Here is a 21,261-nt window from a genome sequence, read left to right as displayed (position 1 = left end):
AAGCTGATAAGCAACTTCAGCAAAGTCTCAGGATACAAAATCAATGTGCAAAAATCACAAGCATTCTTATACACCAGTAACAGACAAACAGAGAGTCAAATCATGAATGAACTCCCATTCACAATAGCTTCAAAGAGAATAAAATACCTAGTAATCCCACTTTCAAGAGCCAAATCATGAATGAACTCCCATTCACAATAGCTTCAAAGAGAATAAGATACCTAGGAATCCAACTTACAAGGGATGAAATATACTTTTAAATAAATTGAGTTCAGATTTGGGCATATTTTACATTAAATTGTCTTTGGGATGTATCATATATGGATGGAAACTATAAAAGTGTGTTTTATCTATTTTTTGTTTCTTTACGCTTTTCTAAGTAAAATAGCTTTTATTTTAATCTGTTTCAACAAATGCTGAGCACAAAATCCGTACTAGGCAATGAGAATACAAAGACAGCAAGACAATTGTAATCCTAAAAATCATAAAATAGTGTTAGATAAGGTCAAGTTAAATCTACTACAACATGGTACAGAAAGGGTGAGACTAGTGGTATGTACAAGGCACTACACAGTGTAGAGAAAGGGATGATTTTTAAAAATTATTCTGTAAGGCAGATAAGAAATAAGAAATTACTGCAAATGCAGATGACTTTAAGCTTCATGAAAAATAAGGGAGATTCTTCCACTGCTCTTAATAGCAAAAATTATGTACTCTAATTTAAAATCATGTATACTTTATATCACCCCTCTTTCCCTTTCTCCTTTTTGTTCTAATAGTAAGCCCTTAATAGATCCTATTAACCCGTGGAACCATCTCTCGTGTCTTAGTGATTTTTACAGTGACATGTGATTTTTGAAATTTATTCTTAAATCTCGAATGTGATTTCAAAATATTAGGTGATGCTTGTGCCAGAGGCACAGTTTGTAAGGTAAGAGGAAGGGCTATGGAATTTCACCACTTGGGCTTAAATCCTAGTAGTGCTGCTTTCTAAAAATGTACATTTGGGTATTTGATCTCTGTTTGCCTCATTAAATGTGAACTCTTATTGTTACTATTGTTATGTCAGTATTTCTGTTGAGAGCATTTATTGAGGGCATTTCATTAGTGGTAAATGAAAAAGTATATTTGTGTTTGTAGCACTTTGGCCTGTAGGTAAGAAAGAAAGAATAGTTCTGTCAGCCTCAGAAATGGGGAGCAATATACACCGAAGGCCACAAATCTATGTATAACTCTTGCCATTATTTTCGCCCAAAGGTTCTTTAAGCATAAACCCATATTATTTCAAATATTAACATAGATTGTCATTTCTTCACTACTTGCCTTATAGCTTTTTGTTTTTCAACTATCATCTTGTTAAACTTCTTTGTCTTTTTTCTGTTACTGATTTCTTATGTGATTATAAAGCAATTTTCTATCATGTATAAACTCTTCTGACTAAAGGAACACTTTATAGCATCATTTTATATAAGGAATGTAAATGGATGAGTGAAGATCATGTGTAGATGTGATTCCGACCCTGAATGCACCAGCTTTTTTTTTTTCTTTTTACTGGGGCTCAGCACTCCCTCAGGGACGTACAGGTGGCCCATGGTTAATGGCAGTATCTGGCACAGACAGCCTGGGTTGACATTCTGGTCTCACCCCTGAGTACCTAGCTAGTTATGTGAGCTTGGGTAAACTGGTTAACCTCTGTATGCTGCAGTTTTCTCATCTTTAAAATGAAGCTGGTATGAGTCTCTGCTTTGAAAGAATGTTTTGAGTGTTCTCGTTATAATGCTTATTAATCACTTAAAAGAATAACTGGCATATATTTCAATATGGGTGAGCCATAATTTTCAGCCTTATTATCTTTATGTGGATCAATAACCTGATGAATGTCCTTTGTTTGCCATAAATACCAGAGGAAGACACGAATCCTGATTTCAGAAAATCTACCGCCCACTTAGGGCTTTAGAATTTGCACATGTAAGACAAACATAAGGGTATGAATAAGACCAGTATCAACTCGACGGAATATACAATAGAGTATATAAGGGCTGATAAAAGTTACAAGAAGTTGATTGGAGAGGGGTTAACTGGGTGGATTTTGACCCCCTCCTTAGTAGGGATACTAAAGTCAACAGCAAAGAACATTTCTGACAATCTCAGGCATATCCCACAGGTTTTCAACAATTACTTGTTTACTCCCAAATTCCAATGCCTTACCTCATATCCATTTTTCAGTACTACAAATGTAGGATAAAAACTATTTAAAACAAATGAAAAAATAAGCTTATACCCTGGAAGGGGAAGGGAGATTAGAATGAAACTTTTGGAACGTGTTACTTATCTAGAACTAAAATACAGGATAGGATAGAGGGATGATGCATTCATTCCTTCAGCAGATATTTATTGAGCACCCATTATGTATGCTGCATTGTCCTAAGCTTCTCAGCTAGATCAGTGACAAAATGGACTAAAATCTCTGCTGTCCAGGAGCTTACATTCTAATGGAGGAAATAAACAATGGATAGAAAGGCCAGGCATGGTGGCTCATGCCTGCAATCCCAGCACTATGGGAGGCTAAGGCAGGGGGATTGCTTGAGCCCAGGAGTTTGAAAGCAGCCTGGGTAATATGGTGAAACAACATCTCTACAAAAAATAGAAAAACTAGTCAGGTGTGGTTGCACGGCACACACCTGTAATCCCAACTACTCAGGAGGCTGAGGTGGGAGGATTGAATAAAGCCAGGAGGTTGAGGCTGCGGTGAACTGTGTTTGTGCCACTTCACTTCAGCCTAGGTAACAGTGTAAGAGAGACTCTGTCTTCAGAAAAACAAGTTCTAGCTATGCTATGATAGAGTGTGACAAATATCATGAAAAAAGAAAACAGCATAGAAAGGCAAATTGGGAGTGCAACAGGGAGATTTGGAAGGTGTTTGGAGGTGAGTTGCAATTTTAATATGGATCTTTCAGGTAGATTTCATCAGAAGGTGAATTGAATAAAAACCTGAAAGAGTTGAGGGAGTTACACAGATTTGGAGGAAGAATGTCCCAAACATTGCACATGTGCTAAGGTGGGAGTATGTGGGAGATAAGGAAGTGAGTGAGGCTGGAATCCAGTGAGTAACATGAGGGTACAGTGGTCTCAGGGGCCAGGTCCTATAGGACACTGGGGACCATCTTAAGGACCTGGATAAGTGCTTTGGTGTTAGAATCACTTTCAAAATTTGATGCTGCTGTTTGCTATCTACATAATACAGTTTATGACTTTTAAAATTATTTAATTTCTCTTGAGCCTCTTTTCTCTCATTTTAAAATGATAAAAGTGATACCTACTGTTCAGAGTTGTTCTGAAGATAAAATGAGATAATCTGTGTGTCCCGATGACCACACACCTGGTAGTTGCTACTGCTGCTGTTAATGCTAATAAGATTATTATGAATGTTAAACCCCCTGGCTCCAAGATGGTGCATAGTCCAGGGAACCTGAAATTGTGCAAGACTTGGCCAGTCTTCTGATTTCTGTGTATCTGAAGAAGAAAAACAGGCAATTAAAAGCATAAAAAGAATCTGTCCCTAAATAAGCAAATATTTACCTACATTATTAAAACTGGCCTCAAGAACTTAAAGTGAAAAACTTGTAAATTTCAGTTATATAAGGAAAGTGGTTTAAGGGGAGATTAAATAGTGGGAAATCTATTTTAGGAACAAACAGAGTTATAGAGTTATTGCTATCAATAAAATTTGCAGAAAGTCTAATATAATTTGTCATCAGTTTTAAGACGTACACTTGCCCTGTTTTAATATCTGTGAGATTGGGAATCATTTTATAATCTTAACATTAATGAGAGAGGGTATGTGTCAGATACTGGAAATATTAATAAAGCCCAGCCCGTGCCCACATATTTTTGCTGTACAGTGGAGAAGACATTGCTTAGGGAAGAAAAAAATAAATAGTTTGGAAATGTAATTCTGACAACAAAATGGAGAATGAGTTAGAGAAGGATGAGACTGAAGGCAGAAAGATAGACTCCTTAGGGGGATGTTGTAGACATCCCGGAAAAACAACAAAAACCAAAAAATGTTGTGTCTGAATTAGAGCAAAGACAGTGGAAACAGAACACCGTGGTATGTCCCGGGGATATTTTTGAGGTAGACAGAATTTTGTGGCTGATACATGATAATAGACGAAGGGGAGTATATTAGTCTGTTTTTACGCTGCTGATAAGGACACACCTGAAACTGGGCAATTTACAAAGGAGGAGGTTTAATTGACTCACAGTTCCACGTGGTTGGAGAGGCCACACAATCATGGTGGGAGGTGAAAGGCACATCTCACATGGCAGCAGACAAGAGAAGAATGAGGAGCCAAGTGAACGGGGTCTCCCCTTATAAACCCACCAGATCTTGTGGGACTTATTTCCTACCATGACAACAGTATGGGGGAAAGTACCCCCATGATTCAGTTATCTCCCACTGGGTACCCCCCACAACATGATGGAATTATGGGGGCTACAATTCAAGATGAGATTTGGGTGGGGACATTGACATGATGGTGAAGGGGAATAATCTGAGATGATTCCCTGGATTCTAGCTTGTGTCCCCAAGTTGATAGCCATGTTAGGTGAAGTAAAGACCATAGGAGTGCTGGGGACAGCAAGCAGAGAATAATGACTTTGATTTTGTATGTTGTGGTAGGCAAAATTATGACTCCCAAATACGTTCACCCGCTCCTCACTACAACTGTATGGGAACTATGGTGTTGATGGTAGTTACATTACTGGTGGTGGTAATGATAGTATACTAGCAGTGAGAATAGCCATTTACTAAAATCCCTGATCCATTCTTTTGTGTCAGGCACTTTGCTGCGGGTTTTAAATCCATTACCTCATTTCATACCAGCCTTTGAAGCAGGTGGTCTATTTAACATATTAAAAGAAAAAGTTCCACTTTGGGAGGCCGAGACGGGCGGATCACAAGGTCAGGAGATCGAGACCATCCTGGCTAACACAGTGAAACCCTGTCTCTACTAAAAAAATACAAAAAACTAGCCAGGCGAGGTGGCGGGCGCCTGTAGTCCCAGCTACTCGGGAGGCTGAGGCAGGAGAATGGCGTGAACCTGGGAGGCGGAGCTTGCAGTGAGCTGAGATCCGGCCACTGCACTCCAGCCTGGGCCACAGAGCGAGACTCTGTCTCAAAAAAAAAAAAGAAAAAAAAAGAAAAAGTTCAGACAAATTAAATTTAACAGAGTTTAACTGAGCAAAGAACCAGTGGCAGTCCCTGGAACCAGGACAGGTTCAGTGAGAGTCCGGGACTGCCATGTGGCCGGATAACGTTTATAGACAAAAAGGGAAGTGATGCTCAGAAAACAGAAGTGAGGTACAGAAAAGGCTGGATTTATTCCAGCATGGTGTTTGCCTCCTTTAAACAAGGTTTGAACAGTGTCCTCATGGTGAAAGCACAGAAGCCAGGGTGCCGTTAAAACTGACCCGAAAGTTAAGTATCACTCATGAGCCTGTTATTAATTATAGCATATGTTACACTCACTTTTATTTTACAAGCATGATAATGAGCTATATTTTCATTTTGTTTTTAGTTTGTTTTTTGTTTATGCATTTTTAATAAGAGAATATACAGAATTATGAAATATATCACGGTATAGTTTTAGATTTGTAAGCAGGAACCAGAGCTCATTTCTGTGGTACACTTTCACATAATATGCCATTGGGTGGAAGGAGGTAAGTGCCCAGGATGGTAGTGAAACTTCCTTAAAATTGATGAAGAGATATATTTCATTTTTCAAAAGCTTTAATTCAGAAATTAAAGAGGTCTCTTCCTCGAGGATTTCCAAGTGCATTATTGAATACCATATGATATACTATTATAATTTAAAAGTTAGTTATACTTTATTCTGACATTTGACTCATGAAGACATTTGTAAATATTGACATCTTTGATTAACTCTCGCTTGCTTGAGGAAGAGTAAATTTCATTGCAGCCATTTTGGATTTGTAAGAAACTCAAAAATGTAACGGTCCCCTGCATAAGATAATGTTTCAACATTTTGGATTCATGGCACAATATGTTAAATTCTGATAGTTAATTTTCAGGATTGTCAATCAAAAATCGTTTTCAGACACCCAAATATAATGTTAATGTGCGAGATGTGTTTACAACATCATTTTGTAAAGAAACTTGCCAGTTTTATCTGAGGAAACACTATGTTTGGAAGTTTGTGTTATATTTTTAAAGTATAATTTAAATCTCTCCTCACAAGGTGTTTAATGAGGCACTATTTTTTCACACAAATGATCTAGGTTTCTGTAGACGCTGCCCATGGTTACAGTCCCCGGGCCATTGACATGAGCAATGTTACGCTATCTAGAGACCTGCATGTAAGTACTATCAACTTTTAAAACTAGTCTCGAAATTTAATTTTTAAGAAGCATAACATAATACTTTCCTGCATATATTTCATAGCATGGTTTATTTGAATGTGGTGATCCTATAATGGATCCATGGAATTTATAGATTATATACTCTAATTTTTTAGTACTATCAAAATTGATAGCTGGGTGTGGTGGCGCACACCTATAGTCCCAGCTACTTGGGAGGCTGAGGCAGGAGAATCACTTGGACCTGGGAAGCGGAGGTTGCAGTGAGCCGAGATTGCACCACTGCACTCCAGCCTGAGTGATAGAGTGAGACTCCCTCCCAAAGGAAAAAAAAAAAAAAAAAGTTGATACAACTTTTCTAGGGTGTTTCAGCCACATAACATATTTTCCTTAAAGATAATAGCCATTTAAAAATCTCAATGTTAAATAGTTGTGTGTGAGAAGAGAGTAAATGGTTAATAATGCTCTGCGCAAGGGGCACTTTCTTTAAAGTTTTTCCTGAGAAATTGATTGCATTTGCAATCCTTATTGCTCCATACACAGTCTCATCTGTTCTTTTTTGTTACCAAGGAACCTACTTTGAAATAGCAGATTTGAAAGTAAGATAAAATTTATTGCCTTGAGACATAAAGTTAATAGGTCAATTTGGTGTTCAAATAACATATTAGCATTGCTGGTAACTGTCTTGTTCCAAGAGAAATAAGGACGAAAATATAAAATTTACATATTGTTAAATTGTTTTGTTTGCCATTTGTTATTGCTCCCATATGAACGTCTTAAAATGACACAGTAAACTTGAAAATCAGATGTAAAAAGAATCTTAGAGGTAATCTTAATCAAAACCCAAAAGGTCACAGAAAGATTAACTTGGCTAGTCTAAGATCTCTCACCTAGTTTGGACAGAGATTGATTTAGAAATCAGATCTTTGATTGTCCATCTAACATTCTCCACATTCAAGTTGAATAAGGTTTAGGTCATTTTTAAGACTTTGGAAATTAAAACAAGAACTTGTAAATAAAAATTTTTTTCTGAAGTCCATAGCTATTTTGGTTTCATTATTGAATCAATGTCTTCAAACATTATGAATAACAATGACCATTCTCATCTGCTGTTTAGTTACTGTGTCATATTGCAAATCCTTACAGTTCACTGGGATTCAGATTCTAAAGAAGGGTGTGTGATTATCTTTTAAATGTATCGTAGCACTAATACTGTATTAGTTATTCCTTTAAGGCATCTAATATTATGTATTAGAAAGCAATGTTACCCTTTTTTACTTATTGAAGTAATAAATATTTTTGTTTTAAGGCTATGGCAGAAATGATGGCTGAAAACTACCATAATATATGGGCAAAGAAAAAGAAAATGGAGTTGGAGTCCAAAGGTAATATTTTCTAAAAACGTGTATTAAAAAACAATCAGAGTTCAATCACTTGAATATATAGATGAAGTAGTCTTTTTAGCACAAGAGCTTATTATAACTTTTTAAAATTAGAATGGTTTAAATGTGCCTGTAACAGATTGAAGGTGGAAATGCTGTAATTTCCTAGTGGCTAGTGTATATTTTCTTGTGTTTCAGAATTTTGGCAGCTTTCTTTTACCCATTTTAGCTTATAGATTTCTATACTTCTCATCCTGATATCTGATTTGTTCTATGAATGACTTAGACTTCCCTCCCTGACTCTCTTCCCCAACTTAAATATCTCCTATTTCACCCCTTTTTATTTCCCGTCTCAGCCTCTTTCGTCTAGTCCAGCTATGTTACTGTCTCTTACATGCTTTTGCTTGCACTTTTCCCGTTTTTTTTATTCAAATGCTAAATGACCTAATGTTCTCTTAGGTATTTCTCAAGTCTTTTAAAATGTATTTGCATAAATATTTTCTTCAATTTAATGTATGCTACACTGATGATATCTTTCAACGTTATTTATTTGCCATTAGTCTGTACACATATTGTTCATAATGTAGGGGGGGTGTGTGTGTGTGCGCGCGTATGTGCTGTCGTTAATGACTTCCTATATGGTTTTCTTTCCCCCAATAGGAATATATTATTTTCAAGGTCAGGGCCACAACATTTATTTCTTTTGTAATCCTTATTGTATAGTTACAGGTGCCAATAAATCTTCTACTTTTTGTTTATTTGACTAGGTAAAAATGTAGAAGGGGAGAAGATTTTGAAAGTGGGGATGTTTCATGGTGAAAAGTAAAACTGTGATATGGAAGGATGGTACCTGGCACCAAGCACTAGGAAACAGAGTAACACAAATTAGGGTTAGTCACAGAGAGGAAAAGAGAAGATTTCACATTTTTAAATTGCCTGTTTCAAAATGCTGCTCAAGGATAATATGCCTGTATTCTAAAACCGCCCCATAAATGTTTGTTAAATGAATGATTAATTCATTGTTTGGCTCATGGGTGCATGGGTGAATGGATGGATGGAAAATGAGTCATAGAGTTTTGTTTTGTGAAATTCTTGACAGGGCATTGCCCACATAACTGATAAACAAAATCACTGCTTGTTACATGAGCGGATTACATGAAAAAGTATCTGTTCCTTTTTTTAAACTATGTTTCAGTCACTGTAGTAGAGTCAAAATTAAAAATAATAAGCAGCTATTTTATTACAAGTTGATTATCCCTTATCCAAAATGTTTGGAACCAAAACTGTTTGAAAGTTGAGATTTTTTCAGATTTTTTAAATATTTGCATTAAATACATGGGTTCAGCATCCCAAATCCAAAACCCAAAATTTTAAATGCTCCAATAAGTGTTTCCTTTGAGCATCATGTAGACACTCAAAAAGTTTCTGATTTTGGGACATTTGGATTTCAGATTTTCAGATTAGATATACACAACCTATATGCTTTTCTAAATAAGCATGATAGAAAATCATCATTATTTAAATTTCTGAGCCAGATTGATGTTTTCTTTAAGTCATGCCACTAGTAGATGGCACATCCATACTTCTGCATACAACTTGTATTGGCTCAAATGTATAATCTGTAGTTGGGCAACTAACCTAGTTGCAGCAGACTAAGTGGCGAGGTAGGGGAAATGAGTCCTCGCTGTCTTTAATTCTCTTACTGCACATATGGATTTCATTTTAGAAAAGGAACTTGTTTAAAACCAGAATGGCAGACCAGTGGGAAAGGGGTTGAAATATGCAATCCTGGATCCTGGCTTTTAGGTTATGGAGGTTAGCAAACCAGAGAAGTGAGTCTTGGGAATAGGAGATAGGTTACAGACTGTGGCCAGTTTCGGAGCAGAAACTACATGTGTCTTTTTTTCAAAGTTGTTTTCTCACTCGGGGACATTAATAGTGAGGAGGATCCTTATAGCCAACAGTTGTAGGCAGTTGCATCCTGCCAGCTCTACTCCCACTGCCGATAAGAGTAGGTGGGAGGAATCTGTCACCACCCGATGTCTTGGTGTCTGGGTGTGTGTGTGTGTGTGTGTGTGTGTGTGTGTGTGTGTGTGTGAGAGAGAGAGAGAGAGAGAGAGAAATAGAAATGAGAAGTCAAAAACACTGAAAGAATCAGGGCCAAAGCTGCCCAGTTTTGCTTTCACCCATTCTCTTCTCTTTTATCATCCCTGCATCTGTGCAGAGAAGATGAATCTGCTTTAGGAAAATCAGGAGAAAAATGCTTCTTTTGCTTGTCTTAGTCATCTGATCTTCAGTGCTCTTTTGGAATCTCGAAAAGTCTGAGGGAAAATCAGATGCCATAAGGAGTTAATAGAAATAAAGGAGTGTAAGTCCAAAAAGTATGAGTGGCGCTCCCAAATTAGTGAAAAAATGTTATTTTCCCACTGGCACTTCAAGTATCTTGTACCATGGTCATCTGTTGTTAAGCCACAGACAGTTCACTGGTGTCAAGTGTTTGTTCACCCTGTAGTATGAATGGGTTCATGAGTCCATGCTAGTATGTGCGGTAATATCCTCGGAATTATTGCTCATTCATTTGCCTCTCCAAGGAGCTGGTTTCCTTCAGCACAAGATGTCTACACCCATATCATAAATGGAAAAAATGAGGGTGGAAGTGCAAGGTAAATGTCCATGGTCACACTGCTAGTTAGAGGCACAGAGAGGATGTAGATTTCAGTCACCTGTCAGGCTTTCAAATCCCTTCACCTTCTAGTTCAGTGGAGGTCGAATAGGGTGAGAAGAGTTACCGACTTAGTGGGTACTTTGCGTTCTTAGGATTTTTTAATTATAGACCTCTTTCTGCGTCTCTCTCTTTCTCTCCCCACCTCCCCCACAATAACTTATTGGTATGTGCCCCCCCAAATCACTGATTACAAATTAAGTTGCCAAATTAATAGCATTCTCTAGGACTAAATGCAGTAATGGAGTTCGAACTAGGTGATGGTTGATTAAACTAGGGTGATGGAATTCGATGCTTGATTTTAAAAAGATTTTTGCTTTTATTTTTAACCGATACATAATTGTCTATATGACATACAGTGTGATATTTGCATAATGTATACAACGTGTAATGTTCAATTCAGGGTAATTAGCATATCCATCACCTCAAACATTTATATTTCTTTGTGTTGGGAGCATTCAAAATCTGCTCTTGTAGCTATTTGAGAATATAGAATAAATTGTTATTAATTATAGTATCCTTATAAAGTGTCCTGTTAAATTACATCTTTGATTAAGACAAAAGTCAAATTTGGTTTCTACTAAACTTAGTAACAAATTCTATATCCTCTTGCTGTTCACGAGTGTTTGTTGTCGTTGTCTTCTAACAGCTGTATTGTGCTTGATATTGTTAATATGCTGTGAAGTACCTGAATTCCTTAGCGTGGTTAGTATTTGTTAGCTCTGTAGTTCTGGACCACCGCCTTGCATGTATGATAGCACAGTGTCACCTAATGGTATTAAAGTTCAGTGGGCGATTGCATGTCTGCAGATGGCACTCTCAGTCAAAGCCAGCACTGGGGAAGCAGACATTTCTTCCTTTGCTTGCTTATTTATTGTGTAGGGCAAATTCAGCATTTGTCATTGCTGCAGTAGCTCCTGGCTAAACTGTATTGGAAACTGATTTCATAGGCTATATGTTGTTATAATTCAGACAATATTTATTCTCAATTATTCTTCCTGGAATTTCCTTAGCAGTTGTATTTCAGGGTAGCTCAGCCTCCCACACAATATCTATTACCATGTATGTTTTACGAATGTTAAATGTGAGGCATACCATGCTATTCAGTTTGCTGCTGTTTTAATAGCATTCTTTGTACCAGAGCTTTACATCTGAAATTAACAGTGCATTTTTAAATATTTTTATAATTTTTGCAAAATTTTAGCCAACATTTTTACATAATTTATAATTTTTAGAAAGGTTTTTCTCTGTATTAGTTTTTTTTAAATTTACATATTTTCTAGAATTTTTAAATCTGAAAGAAAGACTACTTTAGTAAGTATTATCAGGATAAGTATATTAGAAATCTAGATTCTTGCTAAAATGTACTTGCCCCCAGGTCTCAAAGTCAAGTATTAGACACTTAAGAGTGATCCACTTTTAATGTAGCACATCTATATGTGGTTTTGTATATTTATAAATAATGTGACTACGAAGTACTCTCTGATCTGAGAGATATAATAAAAATTCCATGTTTAAGACTTTTACTCTTCTCTCTGTGGGGCAGCAAATGAAGCATAACCCCTGAAACATGCTTTATAACTTTTCTAAATCCTGCTAAGTATGATTTAGCATTTATTTCCACTCTCCACATTCAGAATTGCTTTGAACAGAGAAGAGAATACAGCTGCTTCTCTCTCGTTGGCGAATGCAGATATTATTGTCACTCAGTATTACAAATGCATGCATGTTCGTGTTTTAACTGCCTCTTAGAAGGCATATGCACAGCCTTTCTTTGAGTAGTTTTTCTGAATTAATTGAAACATTAAAGGCAATAGAGGCAGAAGAGTCTTATATGCTCTGTGTATTATTAAAGGATATGAAAAGTTTTATAGTGTGGTCCAGTTATATATCTGTGTCTCATCTCAGATTATTTTCAAATTACTATGCTGTGTTCTTGTCCTGACATACTCTTAGGAGGAGGTAACCACCCTCTGCTGGTGCCCTATGATACACTGACAGCCAAAGAGAAAGCCAAGGATAGAGAAAAAGCACAGGACATCCTCAAGTTCTTGCAGATCAATGGATATGCTGTATCCAGGTAAAAGTACACATGCCCTAATTACACACTCTTTTCATGAGGATGAATATTTAAATATCCCCATCATATTTAAAGCTGAAAATGAATTCAATGATCTGTTTACACCTTTGAGGTACTGTTTAATATGTTCAAAATACACACATCAGAAACATTTACACCCCTAGCTGTGTACTACATAACTGAGTTCCTTTTGCTACATATATTAAATCACTACCCATCATTTAGGCAAAATCCCCAGGCAAAAAATCACACTCTGTTTTTGTAAATGCAACATTTTGTTGCATAATAAGAGAGTTACTCACTGAAGCTTTATATCATATGCAAAATATTCTTTATAGGTTAAATCTTACTTTTTCCTTGACCTACAATAACATTAGATAAACTTCAAAATTTATATGTATATATAAACTTATGTATAAACATGTATGGATAGGTGCATACACACACACACACACACACACACACAATTTTACCTTCTAAGAGGCTTTGTACAAATTGCTTTCCCTATTTCATTTTTGCTGTTCCAGAGGATTTAAGGACCTGGAACTGGACACGCCTTCTATTGAGAAACGATTTGCCTACAGTTTCCTCCAACAACTCATTCGCTATGTGGATGAAGCCCATCAGTATATCCTGGAGTTTGGTAGGTGCCATAGTCCCATTGCTAATAGTCCAATGTTTGTTGTTCTTAATGTTTACAACATCAGGATATAGAACAACACTGGCTGCTGAGCTATTTGTGATGGTGTCAACCCATCTATTCATCCTACTACTAAGTAGAGTTCAACAGTCAGTGGATCAACAAGTTCTTGGGGAGTCGGTAAAGTCTGTGAAGTTTTAAAAATCTAACATCTAAGTTATTCTCCTTATAATGTTTATTGGCATTCATTTTTTTCACTTTGAAAGATACATTGGAAGGACATCAGAATTGTAAGGTAGAGTTAAATCTTACCTATGAAATTAATTGCTCTACTCATAAGAAAAACTTGCAAAACTATGGATTTTCAAAATTTCTAAACACTATAGAGGCCTTGAGTTTAGCTTTTGTGGGGAAATACATTAATACTAGAGTAACTGCAGTGCAGAATACTTTATTATGCTCTTAGGGTACGGCGAAAGACCTCTTTCCCTCTGGCCCAGTGCTGCCTCAGAATTTTTAAAACCTCATTCATTAAGCCTTAGATTCAGCACAGATGATCAAAGCAGCCTCCGGTCACTTCTGTTGTTTTGTGACCCTCCTCGTTGTTGAATTAAAATTCAACTTGTTAACTGCTTAATGTCAGAGCACCTTCCCGCCACTGCGTAGTAATACGGTGTGAGGAACTCCGGGTTGTTCCCTTTTGAAAACAGTGTGCTCTTCTGGTGGTTATTCATTTATTTTCATTTTTGTTCTCAAGGTTTTCTCTTTATTTTTAACACTCACTCGTTTTGCGTTCAACACCTTTCCTCTAGGGTCATTCATCTTGGATCCCTTAGCTGCTGTTTGTCTTAGGGTGTAAATCTAGTTTCTGCCATAGCACCAGATTTAAGTTTGTAGAAATTAGAACTCTGGTATTTTCTTCTTTCTGGCCTCTTGTATCCTAAATGTGATTGAAGATTTTCCAGTTGAGCATCGTTCTCATAAACAATTGACTTCTCTTTCAACCTGCCTCTACAGTTCAAATACTATATTGTTGCTCTCTTCGAGCGCATCTTTTTCATAAAAGTTTACACTACAAGCTAATTTATAATCTGTAATCTCTCTGTGATTCATACAACTAACAATTTTTAAAAGTATGATTCCTGACTTATCCTAATACATAGCCAAATTGATCTGAATTAATGAAATTTAACTGGAGAACAAAAATGAGGTAGGGGTGAGTTATTGAAGCTTTTACACAGAAAGCTAAATGTTGCAATTTCTGATCCACATTTGAAAGGATCCGATATGGGTAGCAACTCCAATATCCAGTCTTGTTTTTGGAGATACAAGGGACAGGAGAGAAAGAAAGAGTCATCATTTGGAGAAAGGAACAAGAAAGTTGTTTGTTTTTTACCTTCACATTGGAGAACACAAACACCAATTTGAAGGGAAGAAATGTGTTTAGGTATTATTCACACTTTATTCAAATGTCTGAATAAACTACCTACTACAGTTCATGTATGGGGGTGGTGAGAAGCTTGCTCCAGGGTACATTCACCCACTTGACACATTTCATTCTATCCACAGGGTAGAGGGTCTTATAAACAGAGCACGGGAGAGAAAGTAGGCTACAATGACAGAGCCCAACCAAATAACCTTTTTCACAATGCCTGATGTTATAGGTACCGTTTTCGGATGGCTTTGCCAGGGCAAATTAGGTTCAGGAACTCTGTTAGAGGAGCAGATAGAGCTGTGATTGTCAATACCGTGTTTATTTTAATTTCCATCTTTCATTGTTATCACAAGTGAAATTGCTATATTGCCCTCTCCCTTTATCCTTCACTTTAGTGATTTTGTAGCACAGCTCTAATGTAGCCATTCCTAGACCTAAGTTAATTGTGGTAGTAAAAATATGCATATGCCTTTTTCTCATTTTTATATTATACCATAGATTATATTCTCTCCACATCTTTTTCACATTTTGCACATAAGCATTTGTTTAAATGTAGTAAAAGACATTTCCTATTTAATTCATTGAAATATGAGCAGATTTGGCTGTGTACAAAATTTTATCTTGAGATAACTTTATATGAGAAAGTCTATTATCTGAATCCAGCCATTTTGCATAATGTGCTTAAGAGAGATTCAAATGCCAAAGTGGCATGCAAATGAAATTTGCAAGTGTTAAAAAACCATAATTTTCTTTTGCTTCTTCATGGGGAGAGCATTCTGATATTGCAAAATAGTAGCCTAAAAATTATCTTATATTTTTGTCTAAAATTTGACAAACTATTATCTCAAGTTATTATTTTTATTATTATTATTATTTTGCAAAATAACTTTTTCAAGCAAAAGTCAGCTTGGCTCTTAAATATCTGGAAGCTCTGCTTACAAATTTTACTAAAACCTGATACTCAATTCTGAATTTTTTAGCTCTCCAATATGTTCTGCATGTCATCGTGGTTATTATAGTTTATTATTACCTCGTCTATTAATATATGCATGAACCTTTTCCATATGTATGAAGGAGGTAAGAAAGGCCACCTTCTAAGCTAAATGAATTAGGTTAATCAATTCTTGACCTTGGATCATTTTTTAAACCATAGAGAAAACTTGGGTGTTTTTACTTCGCTTATGAAAATTATCTTTTGACATAGGTCAAAATTTCTTTATTCTTTAGCGGAATGCTAATTTGCCAACCTAATATTAAAATTGCTGTCCTCCTCCTTGTCACAGATCCTGACTTCCTGCAGTGTTTTAGTTTGTATCTTAAATTGAGAAGCTTTAACTTTCGGTCACACCAAGAGGCAATCTGTATTATTAGAGGCCAGGGTTAGTATCTAACCAATTATGTTTATTCAATTTACACCCACTGTCCCCTCCCTAGTGAGCTTCTTTTCTTAAAGGCTACTGAAAATGTAGGATTTTTACTTTATTCTATTCCATTTTCCCCTCCCTATGTCAATAAGATCTCAAAGCTACACAAATGTGTTTGTGTTTCTAACCACAACCATGGGCTGCCCTCAATAGCTTTTTAAATTTAGATTTGGGTATTTAAAAAAATCCTTTTATTTTTAATGACACTGCCAAAGCTTGCCTTTGTATTTTTGGTTGGCTTTTTCCATTCAGTGTAGTGGGATAATACATTTAGCCATGCTTTCTAACCTTTGCATTATGGATGAATATCTTGCAATGTTTCCAGTGCAGCATTTACCTAAAAACTCTTCACATCTACAGATGGTGGCAGCAGAGGCAAAGGAGAACATTTCCCTTATGAACAAGAAATCAAGTTCTTTGCAAAAGTACAGTATACAATCTATCTTGTTTTTGCTTCAATATGTTTGTTTACATCCTCTATTCATTAGATCGTTGCCCTTTGCAGAACATACTTGTCTACAAATATGTATTTTACTGCACGTAAATATTCCTTGGCATGAAAATAACTGCATGAATCATCTTCCCATCATACTTGGTCAGACTTTAACTCTGCATTCCCTACCATATTCCTTCTTCAAATGACTTCATTCTATCTGAGGTTTAATTCAGTTTGCATTTTTTTTTGTTTTATTGTATGGTATAGAATGAAAATATCTATTTCTTAACGTGGATATTGTTACGATTTAAAATTTCTAGTTGAGAACTGCTTTTATAAATAGGAAAGTCTTAGTTAATTCATAAATGGGTACATTATAAGAACATTCAGTATAGAATCTTTATTGTGGGACCTTTTCCTACTAATTTTACAGAAGATCAGAGAGGATAGATTGTTTATAAACAAAGGACATCCCACTGTTATTATTTATTTCGTTTCATAAGGATTTATCAGGGATTTGCTCTATCACCGGAAAAATCATCACTTTTTTCAGTCAAAAAGGGATGGACATGAAAAGTTGTAAAGCCTCCAAATGATTTAATTCATTTACTCGGTATTTACTGTGTGTCTAGTCTGGGTCAGGCATTAGGGTATGGCCCAGGGATTGCCATGAATATACAATGCCCCTGGGTAAGCTTTCCTGTTTGGGACTCCTTGCTGTGAGCCTGAAGACCTAATACTGCTGTCTGTTTCCTCTCAAAGTACTTGCATTCAGTGATTACAGATAATTTGCTATAAATACAACTTTTGTGGACTCTAAAATAGCATGCTTTTTGATTGATGAATATTGACTTGTAGTATGTTTTCAAAATTGTGTTCTTTACTGTAAAACACATTTCCATTGTCTTTTCTTCCCATTCAATATAGCACTCAGAGTCTGTTCCAATCATTTGAAGATCCAAAGTTTGTCCTGGGGTGCACACAGTTAGCGATTCCTCAATTGATAGATCCATATGTGTATCTCCGGTCTCTGTGAGATTGTAATCTTACTTGATAGCCAATTATCAGAATACTGTATTCACGGCCTCTAATTATCCCTTTAAAATACATTCTTGTGTTGCCCATCTACTCAGCACCCCTAGTGATTCTGTTTACAGATGCTTAATGTGGCTTAATTTCTACTAAGTCTATAATTCATTCATTTACCATATTGAGTGCCTACTATGTGCCAGTCACTAAATTCAGACAATGTCCCGACTGTCAAGGAAGAACAATAAAAACTGGTGATGTCCCTGTTATATATAACTGTGCTCTACCACATGGTAGGAAAAAGAAGTATATTTAGATAGACTTGAGTTTGCATACTGGTAGTGCCAATCTTGTTCTTGCCATGGGCCCGTCACAGTCCTTAGCACTAGGGATTCAGTGGCAAACAGAAGAGACCAGTTAATAGTTCTGGACCCAACCCCAGGAAAGGGGTATAATGGAAAACAAACCCAGAAATGTTTCTTGTTTTTGCATAACTCATAGGCTCCTGGAAAGAGAGACTTTAATCCAAAGTCCCACAAGTACAATGTAAAATTGCAAATGATGTTGTCAGAACTCAGAATGTGGGACTTTATCTAGTTGAGATCAGCTAAGACTTACCTAGCAAAGCACCACTGAGTTGAGATCTATAGGAGGACCAGGGTGAGTAGGATGTGGAGTGCAGAAGAGCATGCCGGACAGAGGGATTGGTGTGTACAAGGCCAGGCGATGCGAGTGGACAGAGTGAGGAGGAGGAATGGGCCCAAGGCCAGCAGGACGAAATGTGCATAGAAATGGAAAGTGCACTTTGAGAAAGGCCAGGTTAAAAGAACATTGTGTAGGCAAGTAAGTAGTAATGTGACCTTCAGTAAGTCACACATTTCTATCTCTCCATTTAATACCCATAATGCAGGGATGATGGCATCTACCCCAGAGAGCAGTTGCTATCATCAGTTGCGATGTTCACACATAGTAGAGACTCAACATATGGTAGCTATGGATTATTTTGGGGTCTGTTGGGCACTGAACTATATTATATGAAAACATTGAGAATATTTCATTTTGAGAAAATATTAAGAATAATTCCAAACTGTTGCAGGTTTGCTCTGTTCCCCATAATCACATCCTGCCACACTCTGCTTTCCCCGCTATGGACTCGAGATGGTAGAGTGAGATTTAAGAGAGGCATACTATGACGTGCCTGGCATGGACATAAGGAGACCTGATGCATGTGAACAGAACTCTGACTGCTCCAAATCCTCAGCTCTCATTCATCCCCTGAAAGATTCCACTACGTAGATCTGTCTTCTTTTCCTTTCTTTCAGGTCGTTCTTCCTTTAATTGATCAGTATTTCAAAAACCATCGTTTATACTTCTTATCTGCAGCAAGCAGACCTCTCTGCTCTGGAGGACATGCTTCCAACAAAGAGAAAGAAATGGTGACTAGGTAAACAGCTATAAAAATAATCACTGTTGTATGACTTAGGTGTATATGCATTTGCAAAGAGAACCTGAGGACCTTGACCTGGGACTGTATGGAGAGTATCCGCCCATTTCCCTGGTCCATGTCTTCATGGAAGCGAACACTAGATGAAAACAGTTTTTACGAGTTAAGATATGTGTTCTAGATGTTGAGTTTCTTTATATTTTGCTGCTAAGTGTAATGCTGGATAGAAGGATAAAATATCACTCATTTCAGAATCTACATGTAGAGGCTGGACATGCATCACCATATTAGTATTTGTGATAAATGGTGCTTTTGACATTAGTTTCTTTAACATTTCCACAAATCTGATATTTTTGCCAGCTTTTATTGTTCAGAAAAAAATCCCAAATATACATATTTAATTTAAAAATAATGACCAATGTTGGAAGAAAAATGAAGTAAAGATACCTACAAAATTTCTGAAGGTTTCCCCTCTTAGCAATGCTTTCTCATTTCTGTTTAAACCAAAGGGTTCTTTATGGACTCAGTTGTGATTCTGCTGGGGAGATCAGGTCCTTTCACTCAAACTTCTGCTAGAATTTAATGTACACGAGAGTCAATTACGGAGCAAGTTTACTTCTGTAATATTACATTGCCCAAAAGCCATACCAAGTTTTTAGATTGTATCAGAACAAAATTTCTATAAAAGTGAATACACGGCATAAAGCAGAACACTGGAGAAAATACAGGCTTTCCTCGGACTTGACGTTAATGCTATGCTGAAAGGCAGTACGGTCTCCACCTATTAGACAGAGTGAGATGAGATTGCATACAGCCTTCGTGAGAGGGTGGAGAAGTGAAAAGATTCCTGCACTGCATAACACTGGGGAATGCAGCTGGAGTGGAATTTTCAGTTCATCTCTTTCACTTACTGTCTATTTTACCAAGTAGTAAGTGGCCAGTCATGTGATACGGGATTGCAACAGTATAAAACATGTCCTCAAACTTCTTCAAATGAATTTTCCTATAAAATTGATTATAGTTAAAATAACAGCAGGACTCCATCCCAGCGGCATGCTTTGTTTCCACAAATTGCTGCCACATGGAGAGAGGCAATGCAGTTACTTTCCATGATGTGAATTTCCCCCGCTTCCGACTTGTACGTGGCCTTCCTTCCCACCTTCACTGGGAGGGAGAGCAGCTCCTCCCTCGTCATTTCATAAGCACACACATCCACTACTCTGAGCCAGGATCCCCCTGTGGATTGTGAGTGCGCGCGAGTAGCTAGAATATCCCAAGGCACCAAGTTACCCTTAAACATCATGAAATTGAGGACACGTTGAAGTCTCCTACTCCTCCCTGGGTCTGTTAGCCTTTTTTAATAGGAACTTTGTTCTCCAAGGGTGTTGTTAATCTAGATATCACTCAGTTATATAAAGATAAAATAAAATAGAGACAAATTCAAATCGATGCAAATTCTGCTATTTTCCTCTTCTCCTGTCTTGTGTTTTATTATCTCCGTTCAGTTTCAGCCTTACCCTTAGAACTATTCACTGAGCCCATGCTATGCATATATAGAAGCATCCAATTGTGTGTTTTCGATATATATGATTTGTATTTGCTAATTATACCTCTATAAAGCTGGAAAAATTTCATGGAACTATACACCAAAAAAGAAAATTGGCCCATTTTCCTTGGGCAATTCTGTATCCCTCACAGAATAAATCAGAGGTACATCGCTATTTTGTGCTAGCCTCAGTTGATGTCCCTTTGGGGCTCTAGACTGACCCTAGACTACCCTTCTCTCTAATGACACTGCACCAGAATGTTTTTAATTACAGTCATGTACCACATAACAACATTTCAATTAATTTTGGACCGCATATATGATAGTGGCCCCGTAAGATTATAATACTATATTTCTACTAATTTTTTTAGATATATTTAGATACACAAATACCATTTTGTTACAGTTGCCTACAGTATTCAGTACAGTCACATGCTGCACAGGTATGTAACCTCGGAGCAATAGGCTATATACCATTTAGGTTTGTGTGAGTACATTCCATGACGTACTTACGTTATGGGAATAACAATGAAATTGCCTAATGATGTATTTCTCAGACTGAATCCCCATAATTAAACGATGCATGACTGTATTTCATCGTCAGTTTTACTTCTACTAATAGAAAAAGGGTTGGTAAATTTTGCTTATCCCATTGGTATTTCCCAAAAAAAGGAGCATATGCCATTTAAAATTCCAACACATAGAAAATGAGGTGCATAATAAAAGTAACTTATGTTATTACAGT

At 36.8% G+C, this 21,261-nt stretch overlaps 1 protein-coding gene across 1 annotated transcript in view; it reads left to right on the top strand.

Moving 5' to 3' along the window:
- Positions 1–21,261, top strand: part of RYR2 (ryanodine receptor 2 (cardiac)) — a 620,934-nt gene that overhangs the window by 434,575 nt on the left and 165,098 nt on the right. The window contains 6 exon segments of the mRNA XM_011976391.1: positions 6,301–6,378; positions 7,688–7,763; positions 12,439–12,562; positions 13,090–13,205; positions 16,422–16,486; positions 18,849–18,970. Of these exon segments, the coding sequence (XP_011831781.1) occupies positions 6,301–6,378; positions 7,688–7,763; positions 12,439–12,562; positions 13,090–13,205; positions 16,422–16,486; positions 18,849–18,970 (581 nt within the window).

This window comes from Mandrillus leucophaeus, unplaced genomic scaffold (genome assembly GCF_000951045.1).
Source record: "Mandrillus leucophaeus isolate KB7577 unplaced genomic scaffold, Mleu.le_1.0 Scaffold165, whole genome shotgun sequence".
Classification (NCBI taxonomy): domain Eukaryota; kingdom Metazoa; phylum Chordata; class Mammalia; order Primates; family Cercopithecidae; genus Mandrillus; species Mandrillus leucophaeus.
Note: the sequence above shows the minus strand (reverse complement) of the source record. Positions and strands in the feature narration are given on the sequence as shown.